This window comes from Pygocentrus nattereri, chromosome 2 (genome assembly GCF_015220715.1).
Source record: "Pygocentrus nattereri isolate fPygNat1 chromosome 2, fPygNat1.pri, whole genome shotgun sequence".
Taxonomy (NCBI): domain Eukaryota; kingdom Metazoa; phylum Chordata; class Actinopteri; order Characiformes; family Serrasalmidae; genus Pygocentrus; species Pygocentrus nattereri.
In genome coordinates, this window is record NC_051212.1 from 35371288 (window position 1) to 35389926 (window position 18639).

The 18639-nt window shown below is 38.6% G+C and overlaps 1 protein-coding gene across 1 annotated transcript in view; it reads left to right on the forward strand.

Annotated features, from left to right (window-relative positions):
* The window catches only part of plxdc2 (plexin domain containing 2), a 193715-nt gene that overhangs the window by 58621 nt on the left and 116455 nt on the right, over positions 1 to 18639 (forward strand). The window contains exon 2 of the mRNA XM_037534926.1: positions 17029 to 17216. Coding sequence (XP_037390823.1) covers positions 17029 to 17216 — 188 coding nt within the window. The remainder of the gene's footprint in view (positions 1 to 17028; positions 17217 to 18639) is intronic.

An 18639-nucleotide genomic window follows, 5' to 3' on the forward strand; every position in this document is an offset into this window, starting at 1 on the left:
CAGGTATCTGAATCCCAAAATTAAAACAGAATACCAAGCCAACAAACGAAGATCAGAAAAGTAAAATATTCAGGTGTGCAAGTTTATGCAAAAGCCTCTGATGAGAAGATAAATGCACCTGAGACTCGTCTGAAAATGAGCTTCAGTGGAAGAGATGAGACCAAAAAAATGACCTTTTTGTTCAAAGGCCTTAACGTGATCAGGGTCACAAATTAGCTTTAATTTCAATAATGATATTTAAATAATGCAGAATTACGAATGTTATCTCTCATTTTGCTCATTATAACTTTTATAATTGTAAAACTTTGTGTTGTTTATTTCCAAGTTTAAATGAAAAAATCTCAGATTTCAGTGACTTTGTACCCCACTATAGATGTGTCTGTGTATGCAGGTGTGTGAAAAATAGTTCTGTTAGCAGTTCTCATTGAATAAGAATGAATAAGCTTTGAGTCACTGTGATTCACAGCTTTGCTTTACCTGAGTTTCACAATGTCTTGTGCACACCTGCTTCTCAGCGTCTAATTCACACCTGTAAGCAGGATGTGTCCATTGTACACTAAAGCTTCAAGCATTTTGCCTATTATCACTATGCAATGAAAAACATGTATCTCAATATTTACTTTTCTGAATCTTTTGAGCTCAGCAGCTGTCCTTTACATTGTGTGAAGATTTCATGATGATTGGACCAATAGAAATGCTCCAAAATTGCTTGGAAGAAAATCTCTTTCCATTAACTTACATTGAAAGTAAAGAAAGTTTTTGCCCTATCCTGGAAAGTTAGTATTATGGAAATTGATGTTTTTCTTTGGACAGTGGCAATATTTATTATCAATATGCTGTTGTGCCTAAATTGGGTTGCAAAAGTCTGAGCTCACACTGGAAATCTGGATTTATTTTTTTTTTCATTTTAACCTGGAAAAAATAAAAAAAATAATAAAACCAATAAAAGTTGTGACAAGAAATATTCAAGATTGTGAGCCACTAGACTTTCACAGTTTTGACTTTGACCATGTTAAGGCCTTTATACAAATAGGGTAGATTTTTTTCACATTGGTGTGTCTTTACTTGGTTTAAGGTCATTTCAAATATGGGCTTCTCTCTAGGCAGCACAGATCCAGATAAAGGAGCAGGGCTAACAGAGGCAAATGTGTTTAGGAAAAAGGAGCAGGAGTGGGTAATAACTATTAATGCCAGCAGGGGGTCAGAGCAGGACACAGCCAGTCATATCCTCAAAAGTCAATAGGGACTTGAAGCATCAACAGCTGTAGAGAGAGCTACAGAAATAAATCTGCATTAATGTATTTTACTGTACCTGCAGAAACTAAAAGTCTCGTCACAGAATGAAGCGTTTGACAGTTTTTTACTCACCTTGACTTAAAACAAGACATATCTTCAGAAAAACTATAGTGGAAGGCTCCTGAGTGAAGCCACTGTTTAGGCACTGGCTCCGTCACCCGGCAATGTGAGCTCAACCCCTGGTGATGCCACAGCCATCCGTAGCCGGGAGTCCAAGAGAGCACAATTGGCCTTGCTTCCTCTGGATGACTCTCCCTCTCCCTCCATCACTCAATGCAACACTAGCCGACGCTTCTGTTAGCTGCTGTTACAGAACAGGCAGTTAGCGTTCAAAAAAGAGCTGAAGAAAATCTTTCTTCTTTAGTGCTTTGCTTCTCTGTGTATCCCTGCAATTAAGAAGAATAAATCAGTCACATTGACTTGCTTAGACAAGTGACCAGTACAGAATTCACTGGTAGATATCTTTACGCACACACACACACACACACACACACACACACACACACACACACACACACACACATACACACACACACACCTACACACACCTGTCTTCATCTCTTTCAGTTTGTCCATTAGTCAATTCTTAGCATCTGTTTTCGACAGAATGTGTTTAAATGCTCACACAGTCAGAATAACGGTCAAATTCTGAAAGCCAAGGATCTTAACTTACTTTTTCACCTGTAATCAAGTTCAAAGTAATCATCGAAGCACTTTAAGCTGTCCAATGACATTGCATTATTAGCAGTTTGAAGGCATGCGGTGACATTTCACATGTCTTGGAGTGAGCACGTTACCCTGTGTGTTACTGTCTTGATAGATTTGTGTGATAAGGGGAAGACCAAGCTAGCAGGTGGGAATTAGTCATGACTGTATTAGGGAGATACGTAAGTAAAAACATCAAACAAAATGAAATGGAAAATAACCCGTGTCTTTTAAAACTTTTTCCTGAAGAAGACAACAAGCTATAAGATAAAAAAAGGTAGCTAACTTTACCACAGACTCTGGACACGTAGTTAAACCCCCAGTCAGATCAACCATGTGTAGGATGACAGTGTTATCCAGCATGAATGTGTCTCTTTATATTTTCCATGTTCACATATCTATGTGATATGCGTATATATTGAAATCAAAATAGCCACTTATGTGAATGCATAACTCTGCAGTATTATTAAGCAGCAACACCATACACGGCTTTCATCACTGTCCTGACAGGATCTCATAACCCTTGATTTCTTAAAAATGTTTTTATTATTTGAAAACAACAGCTGTCCCTTTTATCATGTGAACACCTTATGTGAATGGACCAATGGAAATGGTCTACAGTTACTTATTACATGAACTTGCATATCATTAAAAAACTGAATTTTCTCACTTATTTGAAGCAAATGTTTGATATAGTATGTAACCACAGTTAAAGTTCACTGTTTTTGTGATGTCATGAAAACCAACCATATAGCTCCACCTTTTCTGTCTTTAGCCGTTTAGCCCTGCTCTTGTTGAATTTATAAAGAGCCTCACTGCTTTTTTATTAAGGCACACTACGTGGCAGCCAGTCGAAACAGAGCTCATTTACATAAGTCAGTCAAAAAGACACAGTAACTTAAACAGCTTGTTTAAAGAATAAAAAGAGCTTGCAAACTCTGTTTTTGGTACATCAAGCCATACAAATGTTATAAGCGAACTGCAGTAAAATTAGAGTTTAGAATCTGTGAGCTTTTAAAAGTGAAGAATGTTTTTTCTTCTATAAAGTTGTCTTTTCAGCAATACAGTGTTTTGTTCTTACAGCAATTGTTTGCAATGTGCATGGATACAAATATAATAGTTGTGTGCTAAATTGTACTGAAGTAGGTATATGGTTGAATATGGTTGGTTAGTGTAGTGCACCTCTGCCTTCTACGCTGTAGACTGGGGTTCAGTCCTCACCAGGTAAGCCCCCTACACTATACCAATGAGAGTACTTGGGCAAGACTCCTAACACTGCCTTCGCCTACCTGTGTAAAATCATCAAATTGTAAGTCGCTCTGGGTAAGAGCGTCTGCCAAAAAAAAAATGCCATAAATGTAACATATACCGCGCTCCAGAGGTAAACTTCAAATGAATTGTGTGTTTGATTATAAAGAATTCTCTCTTCTTGGACACATTGCACCAATGCTAGCTTGGTTGTATTCATTAGCCTATAGATCAGTGGCTAGGCTAGCAGTCAGGATTGGTTGACACCACAGGGATTCCCAGTGGCTGTGTGATGTATTTGCATAAAGCATGCTGGGCATTGTAGTGTGAGACCATTTACAAGCAAAAACAGTGAAAATGTATACAATCATGAATTCTGTTTATTTTAACCTCTCATTTTAACACATTTACTTTAACCTCTCATTTTAACACCTTTACTTTAACCTCTCATTTTAACACCTTTACTTTAACCTCTCATTTTAACACCTTTACTTTAACCTCTCATTTTAACACCTTTACTTTAACCTCTCATTTTAACACCTTTACTTTAACCTCTCATTTTAACACCTTTACTTTAACCTCTCATTTTAACACCTTTACTTTAACCTCTCATTTTAACACCTTTACTTTAACCTCTCATTTTAACACCTTTATTTTAACCTCTCATTTTAACACCTTTATTTTAACCTCTCATTTTAACATCTTTACTTTAACCTCTCATTTTAACACCTTTATTTTAACCTCTCATTTTAACACCTTTACTTTAACCTCTCATTTTAACACCTTTACTTTAACCTCTCATTTTAACACCTTTACTTTAACCTCTCATTTTAACACATTAACTTTAACCTCTCATTTTAACACATTTACTTTAACCTCTCATTTTAACACATTTACTTTAACCTCTCATTTTAACACCTTTACTTTAACCTCTCATTTTAACACCTTTACTTTAACCTCTCATTTTAACACCTTTACTTTAACCTCTCATTTTAACACCTTTATTTTAACCTCTCATTTTAACATCTTTACTTTAACCTCTCATTTTAACACCTTTACTTTAACCTCTCATTTTAACACATTTACTTTAACCTCTCATTTTAACACATTTACTTTAACCTCTCATTTTAACACATTTACTTTAACCTCTCATTTTAACACCTTTACTTTAACCTCTCATTTTAACACCTTTATTTTAACCTCTCATTTTAACATCTTTACTTTAACCTCTCATTTTAACACCTCTCATTTTAGCACCTCAAACCAATGTTTTTGCTTGAGTACAACAGCAGCGACGGGAAGCAGCAACAGCCACACACTGTTTTTGTTCATTGTTAAAAAAAGCGTCATTGCGATGTGGAGTGTGATATTCAGCAGCAGGCTGCACTTTGGCACCGCAAGGGTGCTTTATAAGAGCCCCCTCACTGGGACTTCATCCGTTTCACATCAGTGACTCAGGATATCTCAGGATGACTCAGCATGTGGGCAACTTCTTTTTCTTTTCACTTTCCCATCCTTTGTGCTCTGCTTCTCTGTATATCCCTGCAATTAAGAAGAATAAATCAGTCACTCTGACTTGTTGAGACAAGTGACCAGTACAGGGTTCACACACACACACACACACACACACACACACACACACACACACACACACACACACACACACACACACACACTCACACACACACTCACACACACACTCTCACACACACACACACCTGCACACCTACATACACACAGTAGGCTAGAAGTAAAAGAAAGTCTCTCTAGTTTTGTTCATTAGTCAGGTCTTGTCATCTGCTTTTCTTCCTGAGCCGCACTGCACTTAGAATTAACACCTAAAATCAACAGAACATGTTTAAACACTTACACCTTCGGAATAACAGTCAAATTCTGAAAGCCAAGGATCTTAACCTTCTGTTTCACCTGTAGTCAAGTTCAAAGCATTCATCTGTAAGTCCTTTTTAATTTGAAGTGAGCCGTTCTGTTTGTCCTGACATCATTTCCTTGTAGTTATTTCTGTCTTTTGCCCTAAAAATACTTTGTCCTTAAATGGAAACAGCAGTACAGTGATAAACGGTGTTATGCAGCCTGGTACATGTGCTTTCTTTTACTGTGTGTTGTGAAATAAATTGAAGGGCTGGCAGTTTTTAAGTGATATTGCATGTGCAGGCTTTGTTTGAATGATAGATGTTTGTACAGATGTTAAAGAAATGATTACCAGTATTATGATTTATTGAATTTAGTTATTGGAGTTTATATTTTTCAACCTAGTGGTGTAACTAGGATTGTATGGACCCTAGTGCAAAAACATTGAAGAGTAAGTACACACTAAAGCAGATTTAGTATTGAAAAGTGAAATATCGTCACTGTGAGAACGAAGCATCATACTTCCAAAATTGCAACTTGACAGGAGAAGGAAGAACATTCTTGACTTGTAATGCAAGTAAATTTGAAGAGATTTTTTTCAAGTAATTTTGGACCTATTGGGCCTTTCATTCATCTGTTCATCATGATATTTTAACATCATTTAAACAGTTTTCACATTATGCAAAAAAAGTGAAAAAAGGACTGTTTTGCTAAACAAAACCAGTATATTGCTTTGTAATAATAAATGTCATCAGTATCCCTGTAGTCTTAATATTTCTCAAACTATCACATTAACGTGGTTATTGTGGTCAGTTCTGCATTTAGAGCACTTCCTCTGATTCAACACTGCTGTAAGTGCACTTGATGTAGATCAGCACTGGAGGACGAATATCCATCACAACATGCAAATAAGTCAACCTTCTGATGGTGATACTCTCCTGGCTCTGCGCTGAACAATTATGAGTTTGAAATATGAGAAGTAGACTAAGAGATAACCAAGTTGTTGTCACTCTCATACAGAAGGTTAGTTAAGGTTCACTTCCCCACACTGGTTCACGTTCACTTTCCCACACTGGCTTTACCCATCCAGGTTTTCCGCCAGTAACACAGTTATTTATGGAACAATTTTTGCATTTAAATGTAGCATTGCTGCTTTAGTGGTTAAACAATTTCTGATATAGCAAATATTTTTAATTTGCTTTTAAATGTAAGATTGGAATCAATTGTAATACCCAGATATTTGCCCCCTGATAGCACCATAAGGAAGATACATTTGCTAGAGACATGCATGCACTCATTCAGCATAACTGCAATCACATCAACAGGCTATGTCTGGAGCACAGTGAAGTAGAGATAACAGAGACAGAGCAGTGTTACTTTCTCTTTGTGTTGTAGCTTTCACTTTTTCTTTAGCTCTGACACACACACACACACACACACACACACACTCATGCACATTTTCTAAGCTGCTTATCCTTCTGGGTCACAGTGGGCACTGGAGCCTATTCCAACACTTATTGGGCAGAAGGCAGGAAACACTCTGGACAGGTTTCCAGTCCATCACAGGGCAGATACACTACACTGTAGGAAGTATTCACTCACCCAACCAAATTATTGAATTCAGGTGTTCCAATGACTTCCATGGCCACAGGTGTATAAAACCAAGCACCTAGGCCTGCAGACTGCTTCTACAAACATTTGTGAAAGAATGGGTCGCTCTCAGGAGCTCAGTGAATTCCAGCTTTGTGCCTTGATAGGATGCCACCTGTGCAACAAGTCCAGTCGTGAAATTTCCTCACTACCAAAGTTTCCACAGTGAACTGTCAGTGGTATTATAACAAAGTGGAAACAACACATTGGGAACAACAGCAACTCAGCCATGAAGTGGTCGGCCATGTAAAATAACAGAGCGGGGTCAGCAGATGCTGAGGTGCATAGTGCGCAGAGGTTGGCAACTTTCTGCAGAGTCAATTGCTACAGACCTCCAAACTTAATGTGGCCTTCAGATTAGCTCAAGAACAGCATAGAGAGCTACATGGAATGGGTTTCCATGGCCAAACAGCTGCATCCAAGCCTTTCATCACCAAGCACAATGCAAAGCATCAAATTCAGTGGTGTAAAACGCTGCCACTGGACTCTAGAGCAGTGCAGATGTGTTCTCGGGAGTGACAAATCACGCTTCTCCATCTGGCAATCTGATGGATGACTCTGGGTTTGGTGGTTGCCAGGAGAATGGTAATTGTCTGACTTCATTGTGCCAAGTGTAATGTTTGGTTGAGGTGGGATTATGGTGTGGGGTTGTTTTTCAGGAGTTGGGCTCGGCCCCTTGGTTCCAGTGAAAGGAACTCTTAATGCATCAGCAGACCAAGAGATTTTGGACAATTTCATGCTCCCAACTTTGTGGGAACAGGTTGGGGATGGCCCCTTCCTGATCCAACATGATTGCACACCAGTGTACAAAGCAAAGTCCATAAAGACATGGACCTGACCACAACCCAATAGAACACTGTTGGGATTAATTAGAGTGGAGACTGCAAGTCAGGCCTTCTCGTCCAACAGCAGTGTCTGACCTCACAAATGCGCTTCTGGAAGAATGGTCAAAAATTCCCATAAACACACTCCTAACCGTTGAGGAAAGCCTTCCCAGAAGAGTTGAAGCTGTTATAGCTGTAACTATAGGGTGGACCAACATCATATTAAACCCTATGGATTAAGAATGGGATGTCACTCAAGCTCATATGCTTGTGATGGCAAATGAACGAATACTTTTGGAAATATAGTGTATATATATGACACATATATATGTAATCTCAAATAATTCTGATCAAGTGATTATGTAATAATAAAGCCTTGATTTAAGATAACTGGTGAGGTAAGTTAAGAAATCAGATCTTTTTGTGAATATTGGGTGTACAGTTGTTTCAGTATCTGAAAGAGTTTACTGAAGGAGTAAATAGAGAAGGAGAAGAGAGAAACCAGCAAACTGTTCTAGCATAGAGGCATCTCGACTTGCCGCTGCCTGACACGCTCATTCACAAGTCATTTATCTCACTGTCGTACACAAACGTCTGTACACACATGCGCACACGCACATGCGCTCACACTCACACATTGTTGGTGTGGGCTGGGTGGATGTGTGCTGTCAGTGGCATTGGGTCTGGCTGTCAGTCGCAGAATAAATACTCAGCAGACTTCTGAGAACTGCTGAAGTGGAGAGGGAAAAATCTTTCTCTACCTTTATTACCTTCTACCTCTTAGTTTCCCTCTGCTGCAGTATTCATTTCCCAGTCTATGGTGCCAAGTTTTTTTCCTGCACCATATTTATAGCATTGCCCTGCTGTGTTTAGAGGTTTGTTAGTGTTTCATACTATTGTCCTCTATTTATGTTTTGTTTAATTATTTCTCACTTATTCAGTGCTTTGAAACAAGAGGAGAAAATCTGTGGAAAGTGCATTGTAGTTTAGTTGCCATTTAAGTGAAACGTTTAAGGCAAATTAATGCATTTAAGGCTAATTGAATACATGCTTATGTAACATATTTAAAATACAGTTGTATATTAAAGAGGTTTGAATAACCCCAGTCAAACTGGAAGTTTTTTATTTGAAAAATAAAAGAACTAGACTCGATATGTTGTTTATGATTCAGTATTCTCACTGTTGGTAGCAGTTAATAGAGTTACTGTGGTAAAAGCCCCATTTGATAGTAAAAAACTTGTTCATCACCAGCTTCAAAACTTTATTGATTTACTTTGTGCAAACCACAAGCCAGCAGGCTAATCCCACACATGAACAAAAGTGAACCATTAAATATTTGGTGATGTGATATCCTACATTAAAACAACATTTATTGAACCTAACAAAGATGAGCTTCTTCTATGAACGCAGTTGTGCTGGTGCTGCAAGAATATAATATAATAACAAAAAACTACCTCTGTGATACGCCAATTTAGAAAATCTTCACACCACAGCATCAAGTTTCAGACTGAAAAATGACTATGGTCTTGGGAAAAACACCACTATAAACTCAGCATGAGAAATGGGTCGCTTCAGGTAAAATGGCTTCAGAGAAGAAGGCAAAGGGCTAAGTTAATAAGTTCTCTTGCATCGACTTCAGCATAAGGGATGGTGGAAAATTAAAGGGCAAAATGGTAATAAAACAAAGGAAATAAAATTTCCCCCAGCCTGGTTTAACTGTTATTGATGATTATTTTCCAAGTTATCCAAATAAGAGAACTTCACAGGCCTAGTCTCACAACATTGAACAAAATAATAAAAAAAGACGACTGTATCCAAGTTATTGTACTGAGTACTAATGAAGTTACTAATGAAAATGATGCAGTAAGTTGTTGGTTGGTGCTGGTTGTCTGCAAACTTTGGTGCACAAAAAAACAGTTTTGGAATTCCGATATTAAATTGTTACAATGCTTTGTTACACCCCTATTATTTATACCATAAAATAACAGCACAGATAAAGGCTAAAATAAAGGTAAACTGGCCAACTACCATACACATTGAGTAAATCAGATGTAAATGTAAAACAGCAGAAATGAAGAAGCGCTACTGAGGTCACAAAAATGAAACAAAAACACAGGTGCTGCTGAGACATGGGTGCGGAACCCCTTCCCTCCTATCCACCGCGCCCCCCACCTAATTTTTCCCATGCAATAGATGGCAGAAGCTTGTGTGTACATATATATATATATGTATATATGTGGGAGTTCTCAGGTATATTCTGTTGATATGCCATTGTTCTGTGTCCTGATGAAGGCCTGTGTAGGCCACAACGCCTCAGCACATTTTTATATTTATTGCCATATTTCAGTAAAGGCTTTTTATACAGTATGCCCGGGATTTCTTTTCTCTGGGATTTATTTTGCACATGATTTGTGGATGCGGATGGATACTTGGACCATTGCTTTTTTCAGATGTAAATGTAATTCATTAAATCACTAACTGTACTTAAGTTTGTAATTCAGTTAAATAATGTTAATTATGTAATGTAAATCAAATGAAAACAGGAGTTCTAAACTGAAAGAAAGTATTTTCCCAGCCATCATCTGCATTGGTTGACTGGAATTAGTTAACGGAACCGAGAGGCTTTTGGGGGTCAAAAGAAGACGACATACCATCCGTTAAGAGAACAAGAGAATTAACGGAACAAAGGAGGAAAGGAAAGGGATTAGTTTCATATGAAAGGAGAGAGAAAGAGAGAGGGCGAGAGAGAGTGAAAATATATGGTAGGAAATGAGAGTGCGACTCAGTTCCTGCTGTGGTGGTCTTTCACAGCATGCCATGCTGTGGCTGGGTCTGTCGCTGGCCTTCAATTGGAGCGTCTGACAGTAACTCCTATTTCACCTTCAGCTTTGCTTTTATATATAATAGGCTTTATATAAAGCCTTTGGCACTGAGAAGACTTACTCACATACTTACTTACTCACGACTTTAAAAGAGCAACCTGGAGCCATGGAGCTGTGGAGGGAAAAGTGCACTCTGTGGAATGAGTCGCAAGAGTCTTTCTGAGGTTTTTTTTTTTCTTCTGAGAGCACTTTTGTCTTGTGCTTAGGTGCTTTGGCGGAGTGGGGGAAAGATTAGGCCGCCCCAAAGATGAATGGAGGGACGGAGGGTTGAATGGAGCGGGAGAAATGAGATTTGGCCTTTGAAGAAGGATTGCAGCTTTGTTTCTTTCCCTCATTTTAAAAGAAGTCGTCCCGCTTGGGGAGTGGTGCGCAGATGAGGAGAATGAGCTGTTATGTATTTATTGTAAGTTTAGCTTCTAACAACAATTACACAGAACTACATAAACTTCAGTGTCAGGCCTGCTTTGCTTTGAAGTTGAAGGAAAATGTTTGTTGACTGGTCTTTCAAAGGATCATCCCACCATTACCTCAGATTCAGCTGCTCTTACTCATCAAAGTCACTTACGGGCAGGGATGCGGAAATGGTGGGAGCTGGGGGAGGGTGGGGGGCAGTTCAAGGGGCTGCAGCACCAGGTTTCAGGATTGTTTAACTGTAGCTGTAAAATATCATTCGAAAACCAAAATCTAAGCACAGTGAACACCTATGCATGCTTTTTTATGTTTTTATTTTACATTTTCATTTAACCATTTCCAAACTTCTCCTTATGACAGTATCAGTTACAGTTATCATGCAGCGTCTGCTTTGGCGTAAGCATACTTCATTTTGTTAAATCAGGTGAGCTGATGATGGAATTTAACATGTGATGGTTGAGAGCATTGAGGCGAAATCTGGAACCTAACTTTGTTCTTCAAACTAGCTCACAAGATATAGCTCATAAAATAAACATATTAAACGTAAGCTTTTTTCAAAGTACTTGTTTGAAGAAAAATGTTTTTACTGCTTATGTTTATTCATTTTAATGATATATGGTGATACACACCACACCCACCCACACATACCCACACACACACACACACACATATATATTATATATATGTTACATATATATTAAAAACAAGAATATGCCAATGATGAAGAATATGTCAGTAATAATAATTATCATTGTGATTCTCTTATGAAAAGCCTTGCTAATTCAGATTGAATACAGTCAACATTGAACATGATTCGTAAAAGTTTGCACACATGAATGTCTGCTAGCTTAGTTGATGTGAACAATAGACAAAAGATTAAAAAGCCAGCATGTAATCACGGCAGATTTAGCAGTTCTAGAGACCTCAGTGCTGTGCTTGTGTCTGTGACAGAGTTTTCCACAACTGGGTGGATTTTTAACGGACTACAATCAGTGACACAGACCTGCTGATTGCTTTTCGTTTATACATGAAAAAGGGCATGTTGCATATCAAAGATAAGTATATGAGGGTTAAACTTGAGCATCATTTGCAAATGATGTGTAAATTCTCTGCATCCAGAGACTAGTTTCCATTCAGCAGAAGCTGATTTATCATCATCACAGATCACCAGTTATTTCGATGTCCTACAACAATTTGATGAATCTGAAGATGAGAAGTTCCGAGCATTCATTTGTTTCTATGCAGCTTTGATCACTAAGGGTCTCTGAGTCTATCTGTACAAATGGTAGCATAATGGGAAGTTGTTATGTTTGAGTATGCCATGTTCTGAAGCAATACTTTCTTTTTAATATGTAAAACTTATACATTGTACAGAAATAGTTTTGGGGAAAATGTTCCCCTCATGGTCGATCAGCCAAGGCATGTTTGATCTGAAGTTGATTCTTTGGTCTTGCACTGGAACTATTCATCTAATGTAGCTAACAAATAACAGAAGCAGTGAAGATGTTACGTATTTTCGAGTAGACTTACTTAAGTGGTCGCTGACACAGTGTGACGTTATCTGTAAAAAGGAAGAAAAGGGCATTATATACACTCTCGAAAAAGATGGTTCTTCAAGGGTTCTTTGGTAAAGAAAGTGGTTCTATAGAACTGTGAACACTCAAAGAACTATTTGCATGCGTGAAGGGTTCTTTGCGTGGTGAAATGGTTCAACAGCTTAATGGAGAATGTATTGTATGTGGTTCTATACAGAACCTTTTTGAAAATGGTTCCAAAGGCACAAAAAAGGGTTCTTCTAGTCTATTGTCATGTCAAGCTAATCACAGTAGAAGAAACATTTTTGGTGCTATATAGAAGCATTTTCAAACAATAAAACTATATACATCACATTCTCCATCAATCTGAATAACCATCTCACCATGCAGAGAACCCTTCAAGCACGCAAATGTGTTCATGGTTCTATATAGAGTCATTAACTTTACTAAAGAACCCTTCAAGCACAATCATTTTAAGTTAAATCAAAAGTAGCAGCCATTCTGAAGCTGGAATTTTGCCTGTACTTTTGTCCATTTCATATAGACAATATACTTGATCATAAGCAAAGATTTTTAGGGTATACTGAAGATACAGAGATTTCAAGACTGTTTACTGTTGTCTGCATGAAAAGTTGCTCTTGAAAAAAATCACTGCTTGAAAGGACATTGGACCAAATTCTTCGTGGTCTTGGTATAGAAACACGGAAGAACTGAAGAAGAGTGAAAGCTTGGCGTCAGACGCATTGAAACAACAGAGAGTCCTGCACGGTATTTGGCAGGATGCAAATACAGTACGTGCTCTGTGAGCGGACTGGCTGATTACACACTGAAGCCTATAGAACTCACACTGCAGTTTAACTTGGTTTATATGCAGTACATTTGTTTATTTGGCTTTGTGTGAAATGGGTTGTGAGATACTGAACAGCGTCAGCTAAGTGAACTGTGTGTCAAATAGCTCTAAAATGCTTATGAATCTAAGTGAGCAGAAGAAGCCATTAGCATGTTGGTGAGTGTGAGTGCTGTCACTCTGAACCAGCCCTCAGGGTTTAATAACATGTTTTAATTTAGCTTTTACTGCTGCCTGCTTTGTTTATTTATTACATACAAAGCTAAAAGCTAAATGGAGCAGAACAAGGTATGTTATTTTCTTGGAGAGACAGGCTGGAAGATTCCAGAAAGTTAAAACATATCTGTTCCCTCACTCTCTCTTTCCTTTCTCTCTCTCTCTCTCTCTCTCTCTCTCTCTCTCTCTCTCTCTCTCTCTCTCTCTCTCTCTCTCCTCTCCGTCTCTCACTCTCTCATTCTCTCCCTTTCATCTTTCACACTCTCTCTTTCTTTTTCTGCCCCCCCCCCCCCCCCGTCTCTCACCCTCTCACCTTTTTTCTTTTTCACAACTGTCTCGCTCTCTCTCTCTACTTCTCCTTCTTTTCTGTTTTTCTCTCTCCCCGCTCTCTCTCTCAGTCTTGCATCCTAACTTTCTCTCTTTTCTTTCTGCTCCTCACTTACTTTTTCACTGTTTCTTTCTTTGCTCTGTCTCATACTCATCTCTCCCTCCTCCCTCTCTGTTTCCGTCCCATCTCTCTCTGTCTATGTCATCCTCTCTCTCTCTCTCGCCTTTCTGTTTCTCTCTTTCCCTCTCTTTGTCCTCTCTATTCCCCTTCCCTCTCTTTCTGTCTTCTCCCACCCCCTTTCTTTCTCTCTCTTTCCTCTTTCTTTCTCTCTCTCTTTCTCTCTACTCTCTATTTCTCTCTTTCCTCACTCTTTCGCTCATGATCTTTTCTCTCGCTCTTTCACACTTCTGAAGCACAATGTGAAGTACTTAAGTCAGCAGCTACTTTAGCTACTTTGGCTGTATTTTCATTATAAAGCCTTCATACACACAACACACACACACACACGCACACAACACTCATACACACAGTCACACACACGCACACATGAACATACACTCACAAACCTCTTCTCTAAATTAGCTGAACAGCAGCTTTATGGGCAGTCCAGAGAGAGAGAGAGAGAGAGAGAGAGACTAAACAGGGCTTGTTAATTAAAGCTGGGTCATGTGACTGGTGAGAGAGGCAGTGTTTTTGTTTATAGAGTGCCTGCATTAGCATAAGCGTCTAGCCTGGAGCGGCAAAGAAGGGAGGCCTCGGAAAGCAAGAGAGACAGACAACAGAGAGAAAAGAGGAGTGAAAGCAGTTAATGAAAGAACGCGAAGTGGATTCAGTGGAAAGAAAGAGACAGATCGATGAAGAAGGACAGAAATAGTTGGGTAATAGAGCACGTTTGGGAATGAGAAACAAAATCCCTTTAGATTTCAACATGTTCTTTCAAATGGAAAAGTCTCATTTAACCGTGAAAGAAAGGAAAAGCATACACAGCGTCAGACCAGCATCAGTGACTTTTACATTCTAGACAGTCATTTATGAAAGATACCTTCAGTTTAACATTGGGACTTCAGCTTTTCATGGACTGCTCCAGTTCAGAGTTCTACAGCTGCTGTTTCTGTCCTTCAGGCATTGACCAATGTGAAATGGCTGCTTTAAGGCTCAACATACTGATCTAATTTTGCTCCAGAAGGGCAAAAAAACAAAAGTTTCCAACCACACTGGAATGTTTATGACAATTAACTGGAAATGACTGACCATTAGCCGCTAGCGTCAGCTCAGCCTGATTGTCCTTATAGTCAGCATTTTGTGAGGATCATGTGGAAAGATCTCTTCAGTAAATGTTTCACTGAAAATAAAGCCTGACACATACCCTCACCGGGCACTTTATTAGAAACCCCATTTACACCTACTATTGCAATTATTTAGTCAACCATTGTATGGCAGCAGTGCAGTGCATAAACTCATGCAGATATGGGCCAGCCACTTCAGGTAATCTTCACATCAATCGTCAGAATGGGGAAAAAATGTGATCTTAGTGATTTTAACCATGGTCTGATTGTAGGTACCATACGGGCTGGTTTGAGTATTTCTATAATTGATGAAGCTCAAGTTCTGCTGAGGTACACTGTTGTAGAAAAGGTCAGAATTTTGTGCCAATAGCATGAATCCATAGATCCAACCTGAGTTCAGGCTGGTGGAGGTGGTGTAATTGTGTGGGGAATGTTTTGTTTGGCACACTTGTTAACACCAATCAGTCATGGCTTGAAAGACAGCCTGTTTGAGTACTGTAGCTGACCATGTGCATCCCTTCATGGCCACAATTTACCCATCTTCTAATGGCTAATTCTAGCATGCTTATGCACCATGTCACAAGCAAAAGGCATCTCAAGCTGGTTTCATGAACATGACAAGTAGTTCAGTGTTCTTCAGTGGCCTTCACAGCCAACAGATCTGAATCTAATAGACCACCTTTGGTAGGTGTTGGAATGGGAGATTAACAGCATGAAAGTGTATCTGAAAAATCTGTAGGATTTGGACGATACAATCATGTCACCAGAGACCAGAATCTCAAAAGAATCTTGAAACGTTGATGAAACGTTTTGTGAAATACATACCACAAAGAACTATTCTAAGTGCAAAGGGAGGCCCTTCCCAGTTTTAGTATAGTGTCTCTAATAAAGTGCTTGCTGAGTGTACATTGTCATGTCTGTTTCATAAAGTACTGACCAGAATTTGTTGTTATTTTCAACATTATAGCAGGATTGTTGTTAGCATCTTGGCTAATAAGGTACTGCATGAACAAAAGTATTTTGGGGTTGATATTTGTCATATTTGGATCTTCTTGAACATAAACAGTGCTGGATGGATCAGAAATCAGTTAATGAATTGTGTTATTTAATGAATTACGTTCATAAACTTAATCCAAAACTTAATCCTAAACCTAGCCCTGGTCCTAATCCTAACCTCAACACCGTTGAGAAGCTTCATCAGTTTGTTGACAATTTGAACATCTGTAGATAATCTGCTGGGGGCTGTCTACATAAAGTGGACCCAAATATCTCTGTTTCTGTATGCAATTTGTGAAGATTTCCATCATAAATAACTTTAAAACGTTCAATATTTAATTTGATAGCCTTGTTTAGACTGAGCCTATAATTTATAGTTGAAAAATGTAATCTGTATTTTGATCAGAGCATGATTGCAAAGAATTAGGATCCTCTGTAGCTGTTTATCTTTATGTATAACAGCCATTTTTGGCTTCTGGAGTTCTGTGCTGAGAATAAAAGGTGAATTTCTGACTCATGTTTTGAAATCGCTTAGTAGAGAACAAAGAAATAATTCTGACAAAGAGTGATGACAACATTAGCAAAGACGAGAAAGAAGAACAACTGAAGTGTGTTTGTGTGTGTGTGTGTGTGTGTGTGTGTGTGTGTGTTAGCACAGAGGCTCTGAAAAAGGATTAGTCCGTCTTCCTGAGCTAATACCACTGTGTAAACTACACTTGTTTGCCTGTTATTCTGACTTTGTACCAGAGAATGTACAAATGATTCCACACTTATTAACAACATAAATACTGCAGAACTGATGTTCTGTTGGGCTGGTACAAGGATAATCCTGTTGGTCATGTTTTAAAAGCTAATGCTCTTTTTCTGGGTTATTCATTTGTAAGTCTGTTGTTTTCACTTTACCTAATGAATGAATCTCTTTTGTGTTTTCTCAGGGGTTTCCTACACAACGCTTCAGGGAGCAGCGCAGGCTGATGATGTTACAGTGGAGGTGTTGAGAAGGAAACGGTGGCTTGTGTCAGAGCCCCGTCCAATGACCAATAACAGAGCCAGTCTGGAGAGTGCAGAGGATTTACCTGGAGTGCTGGACGACAGTGAAGCAGACAACAGCTCCCAGATAGAGGTGAGCTTTCACCTTTCTGCTACTTTCACCTTATAGTTCTGATAATCTGTCCAGAAGTGCTCCGTTTAATAAGGCATTAACAATGTTCTAGCACATCAGCGCACCATGACTATCCCATTCGTTTTCAATAGGAAGCATCAGTGCTGTCCAACACAGCCACACGGTGCATGATAGTTCTGACAAGTGGAGTTTGGGGTCTGTGGTTTATTAACTTTATGCAAATTGGCCCAGAAGATATGATACGTCTAGCCAATCAGGAGGCAGTTGGCATTTGTGTGATTTGTGTCTGCACATCAATGTGTGAAACACTGGTTCTGCTTTTCAACATTGGCTCGACGACACAAAAGACCACCGGCACAAGCTCATATACTTAAAAACATCTGTTTACCGCAGAAATGTAAAATCCCAGCAGGAAAAGTGATCCCTTGGATGTTAATAAACTCTTAATACATATCAGCATGATGAAAGCTACATTGATTTTCCAGTTTTCATCACAGACATCCAGTGAGAACAACAGTGGCTACATGTGCGTGTTCATAAATATTATATATCAGCACTATTTTTATTTATCTTCATCATTTAAACATGGCAACTATCCTTTATATTGTGTGAAATGTCATGATGACTGGACAGATGACTAGAAATTCTCCAAAATTACTGAATTTGGAAAAAACAAATTACATTTACAGTTTACATACATTTAGGTTAAAGTCTTTTAACCTAAGTTGTTTTTAGGATATCTACTTTATAAATGACACAGTCAATTTTTCCAACAAATGCTTACAAAGAGATTATTTTGCTTAAATTCTAGTGGGTCAGAAGTTTACATACATCAAGAGTTTAGAAGCTTCTGATAGGTTGTTTCTGATAACTGATATCATTTGGGTTAAGTGAAGGTGGACCTGTGGCAGTACTTTAAGGCCTACTTTCAAGGCCTACTTGCCACTTTGCTTGACATCATGAAAAAAAATCTAAAGAAATCAGCCAAGACATCAAATAAAGAACTGTGGACTCTGGTACATCCTTGGGAGCAATTTCCAAATTTTCAGTTTTCAGTCTGATTTAATTTCAATTAAATCAGATTTAACTACCATCAGGCTCCACAGCCATCACACTGTTCAGAAAGGCCACATGTTCTGTCTCCTACAGATAGATGAATAGAGTTTGATGCAAAAAATACAGATTAGTGCAAGAACAGAATGACCTTGTGAAGATACTATAGGAAACAGGTACAAAATTATCTATAACAACAGTAAAATGTGTCCTGCTCAGCAAGGAAGAAGCCACTGCTGCAAAACTACAAAAAAAAGCCAGATTACTGTTTGCTACTGCACATGGGGACAAAGATCTTACTTTTTGGATAAATGTCCTCTGATCAGAGGAAACAAAAATAGAACTGTTTGACCATAATGACTATATGGAG